Source organism: Theropithecus gelada, chromosome 3, assembly GCF_003255815.1.
Source record: "Theropithecus gelada isolate Dixy chromosome 3, Tgel_1.0, whole genome shotgun sequence".
NCBI lineage: Eukaryota > Metazoa > Chordata > Mammalia > Primates > Cercopithecidae > Theropithecus > Theropithecus gelada.
This window is the reverse complement of record NC_037670.1, coordinates 70,918,281-70,943,133: the sequence shown is the minus strand read 5'-3', so window position 1 is coordinate 70,943,133 and position 24,853 is coordinate 70,918,281. Positions and strand designations below refer to the sequence as shown.

General features: G+C 39.4%; 1 protein-coding gene across 2 annotated transcripts in view; it reads right to left on the bottom strand.

The window, feature by feature from the left end:
* GLI3 (GLI family zinc finger 3) overlaps positions 1 to 24,853 on the bottom strand; it is a 269,528-nt gene that overhangs the window by 81,710 nt on the left and 162,965 nt on the right. For both annotated transcript variants that reach the window (XM_025380576.1, XM_025380577.1), the window contains 2 exons: positions 5,974 to 6,179; positions 2,803 to 2,949 (listed from right to left, as the gene is read on the bottom strand). In XM_025380576.1, the coding sequence (XP_025236361.1) occupies positions 2,803 to 2,949; positions 5,974 to 6,179 (353 nt within the window). The remainder of the gene's footprint in view (positions 1 to 2,802; positions 2,950 to 5,973; positions 6,180 to 24,853) is intronic.

Here is a 24,853-nt window from a genome sequence, read left to right as displayed (position 1 = left end):
TATCCCTAGAAAATCTCTAATGCTTTAGATCACTAATTGTGATGCAAAAGGAAGAAGCCCATTTGATGCTTTGAAATCCCAGGAGCCTTAGATCTCCCTCGCATCCTCCAAAGAGGGTGAGGGGCCTCTCAAGACCTTTCCACCCTTTCCATGAAACCCTTTGGCTTGTTCACAGCCTGGCTGGAACCTTTCCTCTCTCTGTTTTTCCCTCCAAGACTGGCTCTTATTTAAGTCTATTTCCACCAATATAAATAATAGTCTTCAGGGACCCTCATCTCTAGAATGTTCCTTATAGGGAGTATTTGTTCTCATCTTCTAAGGTCACTCCAACCCTGAGAGGTAGAATTGGGACCATAAACAAACAGACTAGCTTATCCTAACAAGCTACATATAAACACTCTGTCTGACATCTTGCTGAAACCTAGATATGCCCACTATTTAAAAGTCAGGTGCTCACCTGAACCCAGTTTATTGAGGGCTGTATTTATTAAGAAGTACTAAATATCCGTAGCAAGGGATCAGAGTGACCAGATAGATCCCAGGTTTCGATCTACCACTGCAGATGGACATCCACTGTAAGAATTTAGGATTAATGTTTCACTTCCTTGTTGGAAAAAAATATACTATGGTCGAAATTTCTGGGCAATCTTCTTATATTCTAAATAAATAACTATTAACAAATGCTACTTCAATTACTTTAGAGGAAAAGAATATAGCACCTTAAGAACTTTCCAGGCCTTTAATATGCTCTTCTCAACTCCTTAATCAACAAGCAAAGGAAGAGAAAGTCAGTATTTGGGGACAGTGATTTGGGATACTCTGTTGAGGGGAGTTGCTAAAATACAAGGTAAGCATTTTCAAAACAGCCAAAAGAGAAGTAGCCCAGTTCTTCACTGATCACACCACTTCCTTCTTAAATATAAGCCAGAGCATTCTTATTGTCCTAACACAGATATCTCCGATCTGCCTTTCTGTTAATTGTTTTGTTTCTCTATTCTAATAAGAAATTCTGACAAAGAAAAAGGAGGTTTGTTTTTATGTGATGAATGATAGGACATCTAAATTCCTACTTAATGACAATCAATTTACCATATACTCAGGCAAATTAAAATTCCTTTAATTAGTTTTTACAAAGTAAAAGGGTAGCTTCATCCTTTATTTAGATAAAAACCGCCACTGCCTGACTAAACACATTCTCATCAAATAGGGAAAGTAATGCAGGCTGACCTTCCAAGGATTCTCTCTTATTTTAATTCTTTATTTGCAGATTTTAAATAACTGATTTGCATAATAACACAACTTTTTTTTTCAACAATCGCTAATTGAAATGTGGTTATGATGAATCTGAAATGTAAGCTCTCTATGCTGCAAAGCCAAACAACAGAACCCCTGAAGAAGATGTAACACATTTCTTTTACTTCCCGTGTGGTAATGAGCTTCCCAGTGGAAACCAACAGAATCTTGTGTTCCAATGAAACACACAAAGGTAGTCCTTGGTGGTAAGCAGACTAAGGCTGTAGAGGTTTTACCTCTGTATGAAACAATCACCTTCTTTCTAGTCCAAGACTCAGGACTGAATAACTAGAGCTGACATATGCTCACCCTCTGTCACAGAAGAATCCAAATAGATTGTAGATAGAAAAACATAAGTTAATTGCTGCTACTAGGAAAAACAAACAAAACTCTAAGCAAATGCCCTACTCAAGGTCGTACTGTTGTCCTATTCAAAGGTAGTGGCTTTTGCTGATGTATGACTTGGATGATGCTTTAGGTTCGCTTCAGAACGCCTTGCAAACGGATGTGTCCTTAAAGGATCTGAAGAGATGAGTGCTCTGGAATGCTCTGACAAGAGGTAATTATAGGCTTACTTGTCTATGTATCTACATAAGTGACCCACAAAAATCATTACACACCTAAGGGACCCCAAAATAAGTGATACAACATGCATCAAGTAATCTCATCTTATTCCACTGCTAGGCACTAAAAGTAGTCCCTTCTGATTTGGAAAAAGTTTTCATTTTTTCCAAATAAGCTATTTGGCAACTACTGATAACTTGATAACTATTCTGATCCTCTCATATTTAGCAGCTACAAATGGTTTTAGTGGAATATAATTTTTTTACTGTAAAGAAAACATATGGGGCAAACTAAATCAATTAAGGCAAAAATGTAAAACCAAAACAGGTATTTTTTTAAATTAATTTTTTAAAGCATAAAATCCACGAAACCAAGGCGTGAGTGGGCAAAGTTCATCCATATATCAAATCCATTCCCCCTTATTTTGTTATCAAGAGAATCACGGCAGGAAAAAGTTTTTTGGTTGGGGGAGACAGGGTCTCACTCAATCACCCAGGCTGGAGTGCAGTGGTGTGACCAAGGTTCACTGCAGCACTGACCTCTTGGGCTCAAGTGATCCTTCAGCCTCAGCCTCCTAAGTAGTGGGGACTACAGGTGCATGCCACTACACCCAACTAATTTTTAATTTTTTGTAGAGATAGATCTCACTATGTCACCTGGGCTGGGATTTTTTAACCAGTTAATATTTATATATCGCTGTCAATTACAATTGCCTGCATCTGCCAGTTCACTGGTATCCTTGAGCTAAACAGGGAGTCCCAGGATGTCCAAATCTGTGGAAGCTTCTAGAAAACCAAGGGAACCAGAGCACCAGACAGTGATAGTTGCACTTTCTCCTCCAGATCAAAAAGTTACACTATCACCTAATCTTTGTATCTTCCTCTCTGTTTCATAAAGTAGCCTTTGTCATTTCCCAAGACTCTAGAAAACAGCCCCGTCACTTACTATCCATAGCATGAAGATATTCCATGTGGATGGCCCCCGTGCTGGCGGTGGCAGCTGAGGGAATAATGTCTGCATAGGGGCTGCGCTGGCCGGTTAGCAGGGCCATCTGATGATAGTATTCTGCTGGGCTGACTCCTGCATGGGGAGCTAGGAGGAGACAAGAAATGTACGGTTACTAGTGAAAGAAGGTCAACTAGAAGTTTCTCTTGAGGCATCTCAGAGTCCATCACACAACCCACATCAGCAATTCCTTTCATGGCTTATTAGAGTAAAGCTCCTTTAACTCAAATTGTGCTCTTACGTCCATTAAACATCTTTTATTTGAAAATAAAACTGAAGGAAAGGAATAGAAAAAAGTGAAATGCATTACAAAGTTTTTGATGTTGGTCTAAGAAATTACCAACAAATCAGAATTACTAAAATGTATATATGGTACATAACCACATTCGCCTCCCCAAATAAAATCATTTTTACATCAAATCGCTGTATGTTTGCATTTCTTACAATAGTAGACAACTTAGAGGACTATGATATCTTTCCAGACATACTTAAAATACTTCTCTAAGCTTTCTGACAAGAGTGTCTGAGTTAACTCTCACTCACATGAAAAGTCAGGGTTTACCAGTATGAAAAAAGGCAGCACAGCTTTAATAACACAACTGAATGATAAGCTACAATTTTGCATTCCATAATTTAAAAGCGCTCTTTTCCTTTTCTTCATTACAAAATCAAAAAGAAAATATACCTATCAATCTGGAGCAATTTACTGCCAAGACTCAGCTTTCTAACAGGATAATAACCGGTTTCCACCTGCCAATTTTCATGCAAAAGCAGCAAGACATTGTAGCAGTTCTGAGGGTGGCCTCCAGACTCACAAAGATCTGGATTTAAACTGGCTCCATGAGGTCGTCAGAAGCAAAAATTAAATTATGTATGTAACATGCTTAGCACATAGCATTCAATCAATAAAAGTTTTACAATTATTATCTAGAAATACCAGCACTCTAGTGATAGGTTTGTGGGTATTTTATATTTGTTTCATATACTTTTTATCCATGATACATGGTAAAGATAGAGTTTTAAGGAAAAAAACTTTAGGCCACAAGAGAAATATTCGTCATATTACTTTATTTGATTATATTAACTGGATTCTTGAGAGGCAAGAAAAGGAAGGCAAATCAACCAGTCAAAGAATGTGCTATATATACTCATCATCAAATGCTACGCAAAGCAGATGACAGGAGTACTTTCAGTAGTTTAATGGTATAACTTTCCACTGGCCCGAATAAAGTTCTGCAGGCCAGGCATAATTCCAAGCCCACTGTCAGCTAGCCTCCCTCTCTCTCTCAGTCTATTCTTCTTCTTAGTCATTTCCACCCAACTGCCAAGTACCTGAAGGAGATGACTCTCCAGTTCTTCAAGTGCAAAATAAAATCTGAAGCAGAAAATCTAATTCATATTTGATTTTTATTTTTAAAATGTGAATGTTGGTCAGGCACAGTGGCTCATACCTGTAATCCTAGCACATTGGGAGGTAGAGGCGGGTGGATCGCTTGAGCTCAGGAGTTTGAGACCAGCATGGGCAACGTGGCGAAACACTATCTCTACAAAAATTATAAAAATTAGCTAGGCATGGTGGTGTGCACCAGTGGTCCCAGTTACTTAAGGGACTGAGGCAGGAAGATGACTTGAACCCAGGAGGTCTGGGGTACAATGAGCTGAGATTGCACCAAGGCAGTCCAGCCTGGGGAACAAAGTGAGACTCTTTCTCAAAGTAAAATAAAATGTCAATCCTGCCCAAAGTGCAAAACTTATTCTTTAGCTACTTATATTACTATTATTAACTAGTAAATTCACTGCACTGAATCAAAAAAAAAAAAAAAGTAGCTGTTGCTGAAGGAAAGCTATTTCTGAAAACCCAAGTGAGTGGATGTTTCCTGAGACACTTCATGCAGCTTCTCACCATGCCCACCCAGCCTCAGGAAGGAGTCTACCTAGAGAACGTGCATAGGGCATGGAAGTCACATCAAGCACTGCTCAGTGAAATGAATGTTTCTCTGATGTGGAACAGGCAGTGGTGACTTGTGATCTCTTGCAAAGAATTCAGTGCCTGTTACCTGTAATTAATAGGTGATGCAATTCTGGACCTTCATTCAGATTCCAGTGATTACTGGGCATGTGAATTTCTATGTGTGCATGAAATGGAAAATACTTTTCCTGAATCAAAGGACCAGTTTACAAGTTGACACCAGGAGAATACACAGCTCCAATTAAGAAGGGTCATGTGAAAAGTAATGGGGGGACTAATAGAACCAACAGGAATTTGATCCTTGAGAGCCTAAAATGAGCATCAAAAGTACGATAAAGTCTAAGCTCATTTTCTTTCCCAGTACACTTTTCTTCTGGTTTTCACATGGCATGGTCAACGATAGAAAGCAGTTTTCATGTGGCATGGTCAAGGATAGAAAGCAGTTTTCATGTGGCATAGTCAAGGACAGAAAGCATAGGCAACAGCCCTGGACCATGCTGTTTTCTAAGACCTTGCCACTCAGAGTGTGGACCAGGAACCAGCAGCACTGACATCACCAGGTTTTGAGGAGCACAGAATCTCAGGCCCCGTCTGTCCCCACCTGATGCAGAATCGCCTTTTATCAGGCTCCCCAGGTGATTCATAGGCACACTAGAGTTTGGGAAGCCCTGCTCTAACAGACACATCTGTACAAATGTGCCTCTCAGACACAGAGAACAGAAAGGTGTTCATCAGAAGGTGAGTAAAACATTCATGTTACACATGCATGTGTGTGAATGGCTACAGGACCAGTCTAATCATATGTGAAGCAGCAGAACAGAACCCTAGTTACCAGCAGGGATTTGGGAATCAGAAAAAATTAGAGTTGAATTCCACCTCTGCCCCTTACTAGCCACGGGATGACTGCGTTGCAAGTAAACCCCACTGCACACTGCTATTCTGACCTGAAAATATAGATAACAACACCACTGCCAATGAGGTATTACAACACTGAAACGCAATCATGCATGTAAGGCACAGAGTACAGCGCCTGGCACATGGGATGCACTCACTAAACATCAGGTCTACTTTATACACATCCCGAGTGAAGAGCAGGGAGGAGGCTGTGTGATCTCCGGAAGCAGAATCCATCCTAGACTTACCATCTGTAGGGCTCAGCCCACGGGTTGCTGAGATCATGGAGAGTGACGGACTGCTGTGCAAGGAGCGGATATAGTCCATGTACGGATTAATGTAGGGATGTGGAGGGCTGAAGGGAGACTCAGAAGCAGCAGCGGGGTTCCGGTGTGGGGAGATCCTAATGAAGGGCAGGTCCGGATATGTAGGGCTACTAGATAAGGCAGAAGTCCTGGGTACAAAGAAAACCAGACACAAGGGGTATGCATGAGACAAATATCTCCATAGGCAGAGTCTGTCTGTGAAAGAAAATAAGTAAGATTTTAAGTGAATTCAAAGGAGCCTTGTGGAAAAAAATGCAGGCAAATACATTTTAGTACCATTATCTTAAAATCAGCATGATATAATGCAGACAGAACATCGCTATGCAATTCTTTGGGAAAATAAACTGAGCTCTGAGAAACTTCATTGCACTCCAAAACAGTAAAATAAAGGTCAGCCTATGGCTTCTTCCATGAGAAGAAATTCTAAATAACAGGCAACTGGGCTTCAAGTGGTTGCTACAATTGTATTTTCCAATTGACCCAAATATTAATGTCACCATTTAAAACTTACCTCTTACTATCATGGTGTTGCATAAAAATAAGAAAGAAAAGAAAAGACAAAGAGAAAGAAAAGAAAAAAGAAAGGGAAAGGAAAGAACAGAACAGAATGAAAGAATACAATCCCACATTTGTCTGGTCTAGAAGCCTGATCATGCACATGGCAGAGCTGCCTGTAAGGAAGAAGATCCATTGCAAAAATCTGCTTAGAAACGGGAAATCGGTCACTCTAACGATCCAGGCATATGTCTGTTTAACTTCCAAGGGTCTCGCAGTGGTAAGTAAAATGAGTTTTATGGATCCAGGTGTGAGTGTTTGGAAGGCAACTCCTCCTCTCTGTGCAGCAGCACCTGGAGTCAGCTTTCTGCTCTAGTCCTTTTCCATAAGGCATCCCGATGAGCCACGTTCAGTGAGCAATAGTAACTAAGTGCTCCCGTGTTAGAAAGTTGGGGAAGAATGCGTTTTCGATCAAGTCCCCGCCTCGGTTATAATGGGCTAAGGTAGAATGTAGGCTTTTGGTTATTACAAATAAATTCTAAAACACACCTTGCTACCACGATATCCTGATCGGCTTTTGGAGAGAGATTCCTCAGAATCCCCTCACACCTGCCGCCCCACAGCCACAGCCACACTCTGAGACAGCCACTTCCAGAATGGCCAGTCTGCATAACCTCCTGTACCGCCAAGTTCCTTCTCTAATGGAAAACATTTGGCGTGGATAATCAGGGAACTGGCTCTGACAGGTCAAACACTTGTGCTCCCCCTTTTCCTCATTCACAGAGGGTGCGGCCATAGGAAGGAGAGGCCCTGACAGACAGAGATCAACTGAGAACAGCAAATTCCTCTTCCACCACTGGGTTTGGGAGTGAAATGAAAGGGAGGGGGAAACACATTTTCTCCTCGCAAAGCAAATGCTCACGCACAGCCCGGCCCCCATCACCCTGTCAGAATATAATCTTGGTAGAAGCCAGCTCCACTAAGTGCACAGCGCAGGCACTGAAATAAATGAAATCAAAGATCAGATAATGAATTTTCTCTCAGTAGAAAATAAAAGAAGTTGAAATATGGTGGTGGGGATGGATTTTCTCACTGTCTTCTTCTGATTCTTTTTTTTACCTTGAACTAAAAAAAAAAAAAAAAAAAAAAAAAACAAAAGAGGCTTTTTATTTGTTACTCAGACGCTACTTTGGGAAAGCAAAATAAAACCCAAAGTTTTCTAAATTTACACGTGGGAAGAGTAAGAAATTACCACCAGCAAATAGCTATTTCTTTTCAAAACAGCTTGAGGCTTTCATACGCAATCAGAAATTAGTAAAATGGCTTGTTTAAATAGAGATCAACATAGCCTATTAGTCTTTCCCATTTTAGCTCTTTACTACAAAACAAGTTAGCTTTCTGTTCTTGTTAACTCAGCCCCTAAGCTCCATTTAGACGTGTCTGTCATTAGTTAAATCTTACACCCTGTTTAGATGTGTTTGCTACCTTAGAAGGTACAGGGGATGCTCTAATTCATTCTTTCATTCTTCACAAGAAAGGACAAGCAATCCTTCCAACCTATTCTTAACACAAACTTGTTTATAGATTTCCACTGAGGGACTGGTGCCACCGAATGCAGAAGAGCCGTTTCAAGAAAGCCATGAGATGATGCCTCCTGGGTCAGTTTTTGCGATCCAGGAATAACTTGGTCTGAGCAACAGGAACTAAACATCAGGGTGGGCAATGACATTTCTTACTACCTTTTCTTGATTTACTCAAAGATTGAAACCTATTATTTCTCCAAAATTCCGGAGTTGAAAAGAATAGTAAGAATATCCCTAGAGGTCCAAATGCTATTTTGGAGAATTATGCACAGGAAAACTAATCAGCATCTAGAAAAACACAAAAATTATAGAGGCCAGGCTAGGGGTATCATCAATCCCACAGAAAGCCTAGGAAGCTGTTTTCTCCTCACAAAAGTCTATCAAGTCTGATGTCCCTGTCACTGCTTCACTTGGATTCAAGCTTTTCCCACCAGGACACTAAAGGTACCTACTAAACCAGCTTCCCACAAGTGAAGCAATCCCACCAGGGCCCAAGACCTGGTCATATCTTCTCTAGCAGGAGCACTGGGCTCTACGGTCCTTTTACACACTGCTAAGAAGCAACAGTGGAAAGGAGGGTTCCTTCAGGATTTGAAGATAAAGATACAGGTGCATCAGACAGTCATAAGGGGGTTATCAGGAATTCTAGATACAGATGCATCCAAGCAGTGGGACCCAATGTGAGTGGACCTCAGCCTTGATACTCACCTTCTCCTCTTCCTTAAAGGTCCAATGGGGAAGATAACCTCGTGGGAGTGTTGGGTGGTTGACATGAGTAAAGTCTCAGGTACTGAGCCTAGTATATACTGAATGCTCAAAACAGACACACACACACATATATAAATATACACATACATCCATATGTAAACTCACATGTGACATATACATCACATATTGTGCTAACATATTCCACCCGTAATACACATAAACAGAAACATATTTATGTACATATGTGTATATGTACACAGATATATGCACACATATAAACATATATACATGCATTTAGGGGTAGCAAATGCAACATACTATGTGATTTCAAATACTGAAATATTAAGACATTCTTTTTGTTAACAGACATTGTTTAGAGCAATTTAAATTCATAGCAAAATTGAGCTGTAGTACAGAGATTTCCCATATACCCCCTGCCTCTACATATAAATAGCCACCTGCCATTATCAACATCTCCTACCAGAGTGGTGCATTTGTGATGAGCCTACACTGACACATCATCATCACCCAAAGTCCACAGTTTAGTGTTCACTCTCGGTGTTATCCTTTCTATGGGTTTGGGCAAATGTATCTACCATTACAGTATCATACAGAGCAGTCTTACTGCCTTAAAAATCCTCTTTCACCAATTCTTCCCTTCTTCCTTTTCCCAGCTCCCAACCCCAGGAAACCACTGATCTTCTTGCCCTCGCCATAGTTTTGCCTTTTCCAGAATGTCATACAGTATGTAGACTTTCCAGACTAGCCTCTTTTACTTCGTAATATGCATTTAAGTTTCCTCCATATCTTTTCAAAGTTCATTTCCTTTAGCACTGAATAATATTCCATTGTATGGAATAGCTTATTTAGTCATTCACTTACTGAAGGAAAACTTGGTTGCTTTGAAGTTTTGGCAACCATGAATAAAGCTGCTATAAACATCTGTGTGCGGGTTTTTTTGTGCGGAAGAATCTCCTTTCCATAGCAAATCTGATCACACCATTCGGCTTTGCTCGTCTCCCTGACAGCACCTTGGAGGCACTCCTAGGATTTTCCAGGACCTCCCTTAGTAAAATCATAAAGTCACATGAGGTGGTTAAGAAAATGGACTGAGTAATTAAATGCAAGGGCTCTGAAGGAATGGGATTGGAAGGTTTCTTCACTTATTCCCTCACTCAAGCATCAGTTTCCTTATACACAAAATTGGAACAATCACAGCTCCCTCCAGGGGCTGCCATGAGGGCTGGAATCCTGTGTGTAAAGGTAGGAACACAGTGCCTAAGTGCTGTGGTTCTTGATGTTCTTGCAGAACCTGCCAACAACACTTCTTTTCTTCTGATTCTAAACTCAGGGGAAAAAAAAAAAAGTCCAAATGGTGATTTGTTCCCTAGCGGGGCAGTTCCCTAGCAGAGCAGTGGCTGGTATTCAGTTTCTCACTGAAGTTTGATCATTTATTAATTGTTTCCATATTAGGCTTTCATGAGCTGGGTTAGCATATTTATCTAGTGCTACAGTGTGACAAAAATGAGTTTCTAAGCAAACAAAGCTGAGCACCCAAACTTGAACTACAATAGCCAAACAGCCTCCTGACATATGTAAATAGTCTTTAAATAAAGGTGCTTTTAATCTTACCTAACAGAGCCACCTTCAAATTCTTGGCAGCTAGATCATTTGTCAGTTATTGTGGTTTTGTTTTTTGTTTTTGAGACAGAGTTTCGCTCTTGTTGCCCAGGCTGGAGTGCAACAGCGCAATCTTGGTTCACTGCAACCTCCGCCCTCCAGAGTTCAAGCGATTCTCCTGTCTCAGCATCCTGAGCAGCTGGGATTACAGACATGCGCCACTATGCCTGGCTAAATTTTTGTCTTTTTAGTAGAGACAAGGTTTCATCATGTTGGTTAGGCCGGTCTTGAACTCCTGATCTCAGATGATCTGCCAGCCTCGGCCTCCCAAAGTGCTGGGATTACTGGCGTGAGCCACTGCTCCTGGCCCAATTATTGTGTTTTTAACTGGAAAGCAAATCTGGGAGAGAAGGTTAAGCTCCTTAAATTTATCAGGCAGATGTGTGTTCACTGCTGTGTGAGGGGCACTCAGGATTATGACCAGAGGAGGGCTGAATTCCACTGAAGGAAGAGGACAGAGGAGGTATGGAGAAGGCGGCCACAAAATTTCCCATAGAAATGACATCTTTTCCTACAAACTATCATCACCTTGGCCTGGTAAATATTTGTCAAGCTTGTTAAAAATCTTCATTTGAAGATTATAAGTAGTGCCAGGAAAAAATTATAGGTGTCTCCTTGACGTATATTTTTAGTAGATACACACAGAAATGAACTGCAGATCACCGCTTTCGGTCTTTGTGGCTGTCTCCTTCTCTCTGTCCTGGGACTGTCTGTGGCTCAGTCATTGGAGGAAGATACAAACCATGGAGGGAAGAACCAAAACAACAAACAAACATTCTGAGAAAAACACTGAAATTCAGAACTGGTCCAAGAACAGACATTCCATGCTATTTATGTTGCAGCAACAGAATATGGAAATATGCCTGCGACCCTCCAACCTAAGTCTGACAAACTGCCGTCTGGGCACCACAGATTCCCAAACTGTAGATGGCTGTTGGGGCTGCAGGGCACAGCTGGGAAGATATGCCTCGCTCCATTATCCCTGTGTCTTGGCTCCTGTATGCAAGGCCTCTGTGTCCATTCAAGAATAAGATCCCTTATGCTCTTTCTACCCATTTGTCCTCCAAGACAGTGGAAACCTAATGAGTCGCTGGCATTTTGTTTCCATATTGCCCAGTGGAAATTGGGCAATCGTACATGAAATATACTTTCTGAAAGAAGGTAGGAATTACTTTGATCTTCTACCCAAAGACAATAAAACAATATAAAGTTATTTCTGTTTGTGTAAATAACTTCAGAATATTTTTTTATATGGTCGTGAAAATAGATTACAATGAAAAGAGTAGAAGATTCTTATCAGAGCATTTATAACAGTATACCATGACAAACTTAAAACATGTCGCAGAGAATAACTGGACTTCTGAGTTAGAATGAAATATTATTATATAATCTAATTCATGACTGCCTTTTCATCTATCTTATTGGGTTACTAAAATGCCAAGATTAAAATCGCAGTATTTAATCACTTGCATTATCCATTATGAGAGCATTAAACAAGGTTTATATGCCAGATTATTACAATTTGCTCGCACATTGCTTGAGATACTGGAAAGGTACACATATCTCCTGCATCTCTGCATGACCGCTCCAACTACTGGAAGACTGGAATATGTTGGTTTTTTATATAAGCTTATTTTTTGTTTTTTTTTTAACCATAATAAGTAGACATCGTTCTTCATATTCAAGCAGTGGTCTAATAGAGAACAGAGGGTAGTTATCCCTTTTAATGCATTTTTAACCAATTAATTACTTATTCAATAAACGCCATTTTAATAAATCAAAATTTGTAAGAAATAATTTGCTTTTGCCCCAGTGCAGTGGCTCCTGCCTGTAATACCAGCACTTCGGGAGGCTGAAGCAGAAGGATCACTCAAGCCTAGGAGTTCAAGATCAATCTGAGCAACATGGGGAGACCCTATCTCTAGAAAAAACAAAAATAAAAACATTAGACTGGTATGGCAGCACCCACCTATAGTCCCAGTCCCAGCTACTCAGGAGGCTGAGGCAGGAGCATCACTTGAGCCTGGGAGGTCGAGGCTGCAGTGGGCCATGATTGCACCACTGCACTCCAGCCTGGGCAAGACAGTGAGACCTTGCCTCAAATATGTGTGTGTGTGTGTGTGTGTGTGTATATGTATGTTTCCTCTCCATACACTAAAGAAATATCTAAAACGTTCATGAGTAAAATAGTAGACACTGTCATACATTTGCACAATCCTATACTTTTTTTTCCTCTATGCAAGGTAAGCTTTCAGATCACCTCTGCCCTAGAAACACCATGTGACCCTGAGAGGTGCGGATGGTTATGGTGGTTACTTTCATTTGCTCTTCCTCCTCCCGAAGGCCACGGCCTGTGTAGGGAGTCTGGTCTTTAAGGTCTGAATCAGTTGGCTCACCTTCCCTCCAGTTTCCACTTAAGGGAAGCATGGCAGGAGTGGGCAGGAGGGGAAACCAAGTTCCCTCCTCCCTCTCCACTAGCCGTGGCTCTGTGGTATGGCATTGCTGCCCCAAGGCCACTGCTCCTGCTGGGTGAGCACTCCTCTGCTGCACCAGCTCTCGCTGAATCACTTCTTCGTTCTAACTTCGACTGTATTAGGGGCTTTACTATTACTTGTTCATCTCCTTAACCCTACCCACACCTCTGTACAAATCCACTCCACTAGCCCCCAGGCCCCTAGCTGATAAAATGGTTCCATTTCCAATCCTATTTTCATCATCTTTGTAGCTATGAAATACTTTTCCATGAATTTTTAATTGGCATATGCTTTTTACAAATTTATCATTTGGATTTTAATTATTAAAAACTACATGTATAACCACACAGATGAACATTTCAATGATCTCTTCATTGGATATACATTTGATATCGTTTGGCTGTGTCTCTACCCAAATCTCATCTGGAATTCCCATGTGTTGTTGGGGGGAACCTGTGGGAGGTGGTTGAATCATGGAGGCAGGTCTGTTCTCCTGATGTTGAATGAGTCTCAGGAGATCTGATGGTTTTATAGAGGGGAGTTTCCCTGCGCAGGCTCTCTTCTCTTGTCTGTCACCATGTGAGATGTGCCTTTCATCTTCCCCCATGATTGTGAGGCCTCCCCAGCCATGTGGAACTGTAAGTCCATTAAATTTCTTTCTTTTGTAAATTGCCCAGTCTCAAGCATGTCTTTATTAGCAGTGTGAAAATAGACTGATACAACACTTTATTGAAAATCCATTTCCTAAGAATCCACTGTGATTTCTGCACTTGGGAGAGATTTCAAGGAACATGATACATGATTGCCTGGTCCCTTCTCTGAAAGAGCCTACAGTCAAATAAGGCAAAAGGCTACACTCAAAAGAAGTGTGTATGAGTGGATGTGAGCTAATGAGTGGCACAGCTAAAAAGAATTCACAGAAGGCTCCCAAAAGCATCTGGGTCATGAAAAATATGGACAATGAACCATCACAAAAAGATTTGAATGAAAGTGGCCATAAAGGTGAGGGCTAGAATATTGCTTAATGTACACATTAATGCTAAGGTGATGAATATTTTCTTACATGGAGAATTTAAGGGCAAAGGCTGAATGTTTTAAAGACAGAGAAGGGAAAAGAAGTATTTGTTTTAATGATGAAACATTACTTCATGAGATTCTTGTAAATAAGTTTCTCAGCCAGGCACAGTGGCTCACACCTGTAATCCCAGCACTTTGGGAGGCTGAGGCTGGCGGATCACCTGAGGTCGAGAGTTTAAGACCAGCCTGACCAACATGGAGAAACCCCATCTCTACTAAAAACACACACACAAAAAATTAGCTGGGCGTGGTGTCGCATGCCTGTAATCCCAGCTACTCTCGAGGCTGAAGCCGGAGAATCACTTGAACCCAGGAGGCAGAGGTTGCAGTGAGCTGAGATCACGCCATTGCACTCCAGCTAGGGCAACAAAAGTGAAACTCCATCTCAAAAAAATACAAAGAAAAAAGTTTCTCTTTCTTTTTTTTTTTTCTATTCATATCTGAGTATAAAAGGACTTCATATTCCATGAATGAAAAAGTCAAGTGATTATTTAAAAAAATAAATAGCCATTCACTTTGTCCAAGCTATCCAAATCTAACCAATGTCAACATTTTAACATAATTACTTCCAGCATTTTCTCAGGCATTATGCACTTCTTACATATTCAAAACAAAAATCATGTATTTTGAATTCCACTTTATTTCTTAATATGAGAAGGTTTTTCTATTATCTTTTAAGTAACTCTCCATAAACATCATTTATAGTGCAGTGTAAATTAAAACCAAAATGAGTTATCATTCAACATCCACTAGAGTGGCTAAAATTAAGAAGTCTGACAGTGACAAATGTTGATGAGGATTTAGGCCAACAGGAACTCTCAATGTGAGCACAAGCTAGAACTACCTCTTTGAAAAACAGTCAGGCATCAGGTACTTGCACGAATTCTTACCATATAATCCAGCAATCCTTTTCCTTGGAATATATGAGACAATCATGTGTGTATATGTGCCATATGTACTCGAAGAGTCATAGCAGCATTATTTATCTGCTTAAAAATTGGAAACAACCTCATATCTATCAACAGTAGGATGGACAAATAATTCATACAATGTAATAGTAAATGGCTATGAAAATGAACAAACTACAACATAAAAAATCTCACAAACATAATGATGGATAGAAGAAGCCCGGCACTCATAAGAAAGAATGATATAATTTCTTTTGAAACAACTTGGATGGCGCTAAAGGCCATTATTCTAGGTGAAGTAACTCAGGAATGGAAAACCAAATACCATATATTCTCACTTAAAACTGGGAGCTGAGCTATGGGTATGCAAAGGCATACAGAATGGTATAATGAACTTTAGAGACTCAAAGGCAGCAGGGTGTGGGGAGCAGCAGGTGGGGAATAAAGGATTTTAAAAAACTACATATTGGGTACAATGTACACTGCTCGTGTCACAAGCGCACTAAAATCTTAGACTTCACCACTATACAATTCATCCATGTAACCAAAAACTACTTGTACCCCAAAAGCTATTGAAATAAAAAATATGCAACAAAAAAGCTTTAAAAATAAAAGCTATTGAAATAAAAAATATGTAATAAATGAAATGGGAAGTTCATCAGAAAAAAATAAAAATTAACTAAAAAAAGAAGAAACCTGGCACAAAAGAATACAATGTACGATCCCATTTATACAAAGTTCTCTAACAGGTAAAAGTCAACTTCAGTGTTAGGAGAGTCAGGATAATGTTGACCTTCAGGTGGGTGGAGAGTACGGAAGAGGGGCTTCTGAGGTTGGGGATGTTCTATTTCTAGACCTGTTAAGTTAGCAGTTTTCACTCCATGATCATACACCATCATTTACTGAGCTACATGTGTACATTTTGTGTACCTTTCTCTGTATTATTCATCAATAATTTTTTAAAAGGATACATGCCAAATATATCAAGATTTCCCACGGTTTTCAACCATTTCAATTAAATTCAGAAAATCAAATTCATATACATTTTTATTTTTCAAAACTTATCAAATATTGATGCTTTAAAAGGTATCATAAGTAATAACATATTTACTGCTATAAAACAAAAATAATCTAGTTGACACATTAGTCTAAATTCAAGGTAAGCTATGGAAAGTGAACATCTGTGTATTAACTTTGGAGAGGGCAGGGGCTACTGCTAAGCCAATCAAAGGAGCTTCTTGTGAAGAGAGAGGCCAAACAAATACATGTTAGTCGTGTCCTTCCAACAACCAAAACAATGTTATACAAGTTTCACTGTACAAGAGCAATGCAATTGTTTATAGCTAAAATTGATTCCATTCCTTCCAGGAAAGACTGCAAAGAACAATGTGCCAAACTTGTCTCTCCTCTGTACTGTAAATATAACTCTACATTAATAAATAAAAATTTCAAGGTCAAATAATTAAAAAGAAAGTCCATTCCAGCCACTATAACGTGCAATGCACTGTTATTAAAAAGAGATCTTAATGAACATACTGCTGGTTCAAATAAGTACCTGAGAGCTATATGACCACATCTCACAGCATGTGACTGTGTTCTATCCCACTAAGCTTTTTTTAAAGAGAGCTCAATGTATATGTCTCACATTTTAGAATTAAGAACAGAAGAGAAAAAAATAGAGAAAAGAGTGTACCTGAACCAAATGGCAGATGACAACTTGTTTTTAAATAACATATGTTTTAAATATTTTAATTCCATGAATACGCATTATATATTAAATTATTATTTTAGCGGAATTTTTTTGTCCTCCAAATGGAGTCCAAATAGTTCACACAAAGGTATCCTTGTTTCTGCAATGTCTAATAAATGAGAAAGAAATTTTCTTATCTTCTCCTGATTACTGGAGTTGGTAAGAAGGATAAAACCAGTAACTATTATATAAAATGTTTTAATATATAATGTATGTATTATATAAATATAAAATGTAATAAATATAAATGAATATAATATTCTATTTATAATTAATTACAAATTACAAATTAATTAATATAATAAAAATAAACATAACTCATTATTAGAATAACGAATATGCTATGTTCATCTTTACAATGTCCACATAAATACCACCTTGATGAGGAAACAGCTGTCGCTGTCAGAAGATGTCCAGTTGCAATTCTTTTCCTGTCCTCTAGGTGCCATGTTGAACGGGGGATGGAGAGCTGCTCTCATTGGTTGGATTCTGTGACATCTGTTGGGGCTCTCTTTTCTAGACAGTTTCCTAAGTGGTCTGCATTAAGAAAGCACACAGATGCTGCCCTTTCCTTTCCTCTTCCCCTGAGATAACAAATGGTTACCTCTGAGCACCTTTTTTCCCTTGGGTAGTCCTTTTTCCTCCAGTGCAGCAGGCCATGGCAGAGGCCAATCCAGCCAGGCCCAGAAGATCAAAGGAGTCTCTCTTTCCATCTCACTCTCCTGCTCCCTGTACCTGGAAGTGTGCATTCAGTCAGCCGTTCCATACACCAGTTGCAAGGTCTCGGGCTTAGGTTTGACTGTTGGGTGAACTAGATCTTTAAAAGCCTACTTTGCTCTCCAGCTACTTAAGCCCAGACAAAGAAGCAGCAGCACTATATCATTTCCTTTTTAACAGGAAAGTATACAGAAAGCATGTAGACTGGTGACTGTCACATAGTAAATTCTAGGTAAATGTTGGCCCCTACAACCAACACCTTCATTCCTGCTGCTGCTGCCATTCCTAGAGCTCTGGGTTGGTTAAGGCCAAAGTCACCTGGTTTCCCTTGCCTTCTTGAGTACTGATTTCCCTCAAGGACCTGATAGGGAGTGCGTTGTTTATGGCCAGGTGAGTTCAGCTATGACGTCACTTCAGCATTACTTACGCACACCCATCTCATCTTTTCTCCCAACAAATAGATTAAGCGATCTGATTTGACCTTAGTTAAGATGATGGGATTTTTTTTCTCCAAAGTAAATTTAAGACCATAATAAATCGGTAGTTTTAGTTCAGCAACTTCACTGCCATGAAAAAAAAAACAAAAACAAAACAAACAAACCAAAAACTTTTGTCTTTAGAGATAGAGAAAACAAAAATTTTTAAGTTTGATTTGTGTAACTTTCCTCTCTATTTTCCACTAATTCTACTGATCCTATTTTCTGCAATTTGATGAATTACCAATTCCATCTCAAAAACAGTACTCAAAAAGGCAAAATAATATCCTTTCCAAAAGAAGATACAAGGCAAAATAGAAAAATATTGACACACAATAGTGTAGAAAGAATGGCTCCTCAAACAACTGAGTCTCTCTGTGATGAACTAACTGTGCCTGGAAAACTCCTGGGATAAGTGACATTTGTTTGTATAGGTGTTACATTTTCTAACAATGCAGAAACTTATCCATCATGATTTCCTTCAGCAGAAACTTTCCAGTCTGAGCCATAATACACATCAAGTGTAAGCAAAAATGACCCTAACATACATACAAGAGACTCAATTCGATCTGTTTGTTTATAAACAAACCAGCTCATGCTTGCATCATTTACATGGAAATTTCAACAATTCAAGGTAAAGAGCTACTTTAAAAGTCTCGGCAGTACTAAGGCAGAATCTGTTATTCAAGCAAGAACTTTCCCCTCAGCGGACTTCAGGTACTAGCTGGATATAATTAATTGAAAACATGAAGTTGGGTTCCAACTATTTAATCCTTGCTTAATCTTGGGTCTGGTGGCAGGTGTTACAGAGGACATTTATACCAAAGATGGGAAGCACCTAGAATTCTGAGCCAAGAAGAGAGCAAGGCTACCTCAAGAATCAGAATAAATCTTTTATCGACAGCAGTCTCATCTTCTAGCTAGTATAAGGAGTTTTTCTATTTTAGTATCATCATCATCCTCATCATAATTATTATTACTGTTAACTACTAACTAGACTGCTTTTTGAGTTATCCCTTGAACCTTGACATCTCACTCCTACTTCCCCTCGTTCTTTTTTTTTTTTTTTTTTTTTTCTTTTGAGACGGAGTCTCGCTCTGCTGCCCAGGCTGGAGTGCAGTGGCCGGATCTCAGCTCACTGCAAGCTCCACCTCCCGGGTTCATGCCATTCTCCTGCCTCAGCCTCCCGAGTAGCTGGGACTACAGGCGCCCGCCATCTCGCCCGGCTAGTTTTTTTGTATTTTTTAGTAGAGACGGGGTTTCACCGTGTTCGCCAGGATGGTCTTGATCTCCTGACCTCGTGATCCACCCGTCTCGGCCTCCCAAAGTGCTGGGATTACAGGCGTAAGCCACCGCGCCCGGCCCCCCTCGTTCTTTTAGTCATCCTTATTTTAAATTATATAGAGATGTCCAACAAGGAACTATCATTAATGATTCAATAACTCTTCTCCAAAGTAAAATCTTCAAGGTTTGCTAGGGCCATTGGTCACACAAAGGTGAAAAAAGTGAGCCCTTTTGAAGTGGCAGGCTCTTTAGATGTAACTGGAAGTAGAGCTTGTAGGACTACTACATGTGACTAAGAGTTTATGTCCTAAGCACACTTCTCAATACTTCAGAAATTTATCCCCTTGGAGACTGTTGACTTTTCAAAAAAATTTACATATGGAGAAGGAGTATATGTAGTGTACTATAAAATATATGTAGTGATGGGGAACAATCTGTCTATATTATTCAACAGAAAACCAGCATCAACTTCTACATAAGTGGATAGGGGTCTTGTTATCACGGCCTTCGGGAACCTTACCCAAGACATAGAGAACAGCATCATGGAGGACTGAAAATGAGTCTGGCCACTTAATAAGGAGCTACAAAGTCTCCTCCTGCAGTTCCTTCTTCAGAGAGAAAGCAAGTCTTCCAGTATCATAAAGGAGGAGAAATTCATCTGATTGGAAATGTCTAAATGATGTACGAGAATTACTTGTTCATATTACCCTTGGAAAACCTGTGTACAAGACCAAGGCCTTATCAAAAACAGCTTTTGAGCCTCACTGTTTTCATCTGTCAAATGAGAAGCTTTGGAGTAGATGATCTCCATTCTACTCACAAGGTTTAAAGTCCCCTTTGTTCCTTAAATCCAATGATTTCTGTGATTCAAACCATTTTTCCCTGTCTGCCATTGCTTAGCTTTGACCATATTATAAAGTCTGTTGCTCGAATACACTTTTGCTTAAAATTTAGTGACCCATCACTTGAGCATCCTACAAATGAGAACTCTTTTCTTTTTCCTTTCTCGAGAATAGCATCACAATCATTGCAGCAACTGATGTCCTCTCTGGGCCATTGTGGTCTTCAACTTTGATACTACTCCCAGGAGAAATGACAGGGCCTGGTTTTATGCTAATTGGATTTGGATGGTGATTGATTAGAAGAAAGTGGGACCATGTAGTCATGCAAAAGGTTCAGTACTGAGCCACAAGCTTCAACACTAAAGGAGGTTTTACCAGTTAGTTCACAGCTATTAGATGTTTTTATATTAACAACATTTCTCCCATCCAGGTTTGTGCATTTTATCTTTATTCTTTCAAATCCTGAAATTGCTTGGATAAGAGAGAAGGTTTATATATTATATAAACACACACACACACACACACATACACACATTTCTAAGAGCAGCCTGAACTTTTAGGGGAAATTGAAGAGGCTTTGTGTCAAGTACAGCTAAATCCAGCCTTTCCATATCAAACCTCTGCTAGAAAATTACTGTGCAGATGATAAGGCAGAAAGATATAATAAAAAGTGACTCTACTCAATTTACACTGCAATATTGGTATGACTGAATATTTTTCATTCAGGTGCCTGATAAAATCACTAAACTGTATTGCAGATAAATAAAGGAGGCTTCTGTCAAGAATAAACACCATTAATCATGAAGTCTTACCCTCTCAGAGCCTGTGCTATGCATCTGCACAAATACACCAGCATAACCATCACACAACACATGCTTTCCCCCTTTATAAACTGTTCCAAGCTGAAGAAGTGCTCGTTTTTCATTTTGCAAGGTTTAGGCAGCAATAGCATTTTGAAAACATTCTCTTCACATTTTTAACTTTGAATTCTTGCAACTAGGTCCATTATTGTAACATTCAGGAAAATGGGGCTGGGCTCTCAGCGTAAAAAGTCTTGACAATGGATCAATTTTTTGACCGAATACATACGCACACACACACATAATACATATGACATAGTATATATCCTCAACTCTAAGACATTACCTATATAAAGTTGCAAAATTGTTTTAGATACCACTAAAAAAAGATAATGGTTCCCTATCACTTTTGGTTTTTACTTTACTTATTAAAAGAGCTCTTTTAGAATTATTTGGACATAGATTTTTTAAACATATATCATTCCAGTACATGTACAAAAAAAGGGAAATACAAGCAAAATCACTTTATTAAAAGATACCTGGAACTTCCTCATGACTGCCACTTCACCAATAAGCACTCGTAAAACACTATAGATTGTAAACTACATCCCAACTTCAGAGATGTTAAAAAATGGAAAAAGGGATGCATTACTCAGAATAGATGATTTAAATATGGTGATAGATATGTAGTAGGCAATCCTGCCATTTGTCAAATACCTATGCTGTGACAGACACCGTGTTAAGTGCTATATATATATGCTCCTTTGCTGAATCCTTGATATAAAATGGCATTGAATGATGAAACGGGCTTGGACAGATTCAGTAATCTGACAGTAAACATCTGAGCTGAATTCAAACCCAGTCTATGCTTCAAAGTCTATGTTTTTAAACACACAAAAAAACTACTCCAAACCAGATACACATGTGCATGTTGCTTAAATACACTTATATTTTTAACATTATTGAGGCTTTTAATAGAAACGGATGGTATGTTTATCTAGCTACCTTAACTTCCAAAGGGAATCTATTTAAATTGACGTTCAAATCGTAGTGCCATGACAGGTCACACTGGTGGCTGCAGTATATACAAAGTGTCACTTGGAGAGTATAAAGAGTAATGAGGGAGGTATGACCAGCATTCAGGCAAGACTTTTTCAGCAGAGCTTCACATAAGGAAAGAGCAGGCAAGAAACTTTATGGTTTAGGGGGGAAAAATGGCGTGTGGGCATGCATGTGTTAGGGCCACAATATTTTCATGGACTCCCCTTGTAAGTGTCCACGTACTAGGGAAAAACAACGAACAAATTTAAATTTTTCCATAATCATGAGATGTTAAGAACTAGAAAGGATCTTAAAAATTATTTAATCCAACTACTTTATTTTGTACATGAAAACAAGGTCTGCAGAGGTGAGGTAAAGTGCTCGAGGATCTGGTTAAGGTGTGGTAGAGTTGAGAATGGAACCTCACTGAGGTCCACATTTATTATTAAAACAGATGATTAACTAGTTTTAGGAAGAGGACCATCAGAAGCCATGTGCCAACAGCACTATGTTTGAGTTCTCTGGAATTACACTTTGAAACCCAACCAAATAGCATTGTCATGGGTGAATGTAACCAACATATTATTGGGTGGGGAAGGGATGTGCTCAAAGGAACTATTCAACAAAGCCATAATCCAGTCATACTCATGAGGGATGTTTAGTTGTGTCACACAGGAAGTATTATGGAAGCTCCATTTCATCTCACTGGGGGTTCTGTTTGCAGAGCCCACTCCAAGCAGGAAGTGCCTCTTCTGGCCAAAAGAGGTTTAACTCCCAACTTCCTGATAAATCCTCCCTCTATGAAGAAGCATCTTGATCCTGCACACTGAAGTGTTTATTTACTAAATGGAACACTGGCAGAGAACCTCACAACAAAGTCTGTGCCCCAGTGATGCACAGCCATATTGGGGGCTCACAGAGGTCAGACGCCAAGAGCCTCATTCAAGCCAGGCCCAGCAAGAAAAGAAGAGAATACCAATGAAACCAGGCCCTGGCCACACTGCTTGGTACTTCCCCAGTTCTTTAAGGAAGAGTGTCTGTGTTAAAAATAAGTATTTATACTGTATCATCTTCATCACTGTGTGTTCAATCATTCCTGACAAACTTTTTTGTCCTCTTTTTTATTATTTTTATTTTATAAAACTTATATTTATAATTTATTATTGAAATTATTATTTTAGTATTAATTAAATATTATTATTTAATATTTTAAAATCATTATTAAAACTACTCCCAGGTACACTATCAATAAATGCAGACCCCTGGTTAGCTACAGTGCACCCCACCTGCTTGTTAAGAGTAGAAATTCTCATGTACAAAAAAGCAAGTAAAAACTGAACGTACCCTTTATAAGAATTTTGCTTTTAAGACAGCTGAATTTTGTCAAGCTATATCACAATGTTTTACCAATATCTACATTGAGGGCATAATACACTAAAGAATAAAATATTTACTCTTTGTTAACAGAGTTAGAAAACATAGTTCATAAGTTTACCAGCTGTTCATTTCTGTCCCAGTCATAAACCATGCTTCAAAAAATAACATATGTATAAGAAAATGTAATGGTTATAATAAGATACTCGAATAATTTTGTTTTTGTTATTCATTATTTCTATACATGTGGCAATCCATTTTATGCAAATTATGATGAAATTTTTTAGATATGTAAATTTAACTCAAATGGAGCTGGTGGGCTCCCCTCTCACCCTACACGGGATAATTTATGTTACTAACTTGGGCTTGAGTGTAACACCTGAACTACCCTCCTTCAATAGCCTTATTCACACTGAAAGAAAACCAAATGACTTAGTAGCCTCCTTCACCGATTTTAAGGCTAGTAATGATTCAAGAGTAGCCATGTTATTAAACTAGAATGAAGCACTACTCTCCTCACTAATGAGGTTAAAAAATGTCTTTAGGTCTCCACGTTAGGGGCACTTAGCAAGCACTCTGTTTGGCAGAGACCCACAGCGGATCGAAGCCATGGACTAATCACACAGGCCGGAATCAAATGGACTGGAAGAATTAGGAGACTTGTGGCTCGGAGGAATGTAATTCATGCAGAAAAGCGTTGTCAGAGCAAGGCCAGGGAACCTCATGGGAAGAAAGCAAAATAAACAGTTCAACAAAGAAAACAAAGAAGGGCCAATAGGCTTTTCTAAAGCTTGAGTACACTGAGACTTCAGTGGGTGCCTAGGACAAAGACCTCATCAAAGGACACCCTTGCAAAGCAAACAGACCAAGGAAGGATGTTTCTCTCCAATACACTCGGGGGAAGGGGGTGGACTCTAATTTTCACTCCTTCCAATTCAACTTCCACAACTCCCAAATTCCAACTCAACTCCCTCCTCCAACAAACACAGAAACCACCACCAATAATAACCTAAGTAACTAAAAAGTCCTGTTTGTCTCAGTTAAAAGATGGGGAAAGGTGGAGAGGTTAACACAAATTAAATATGGTGCAGTGCATCTCTGGATCGCACTTCAGATCACGAAAAGGCCTTTGGAAGTGTACCCACCTCCTGGGTCAGATCCCCACAGCCTGCTCCCCACATTCCAGAGGATGAAGAGAGACTCCAGAAGTGCTCAAGGATTTAAACTTGGAAAATTCTCTCTCACATATAGTATACAACATCCACAACTGTGCAGCTATTCAATTGCGAGAATGGAGTCTAGCATGGCTTTCTGAAGAAGGCTGCACCTCTGCTCACAGCTCCAGCCTCACTCTTCTGTTTCCAGTGGACTTTTGACTTGGACTATTCTTCCCTCAATCCAATGACTACATGTATCACTGCAGCTCTGAAATGACTTTGATCATTAAAACAAGATTAAAATACTTGAGGCTGACCTTCTTTTCCCCCTCTTGACTACTTCCTTTAAGATGGAAGACCATGCCGTCTTTGGCTGACTAATCCCAAGGACAGGCTTAGAGTACTACAAGGAACACAGACAGAAGTGAGCACTGTA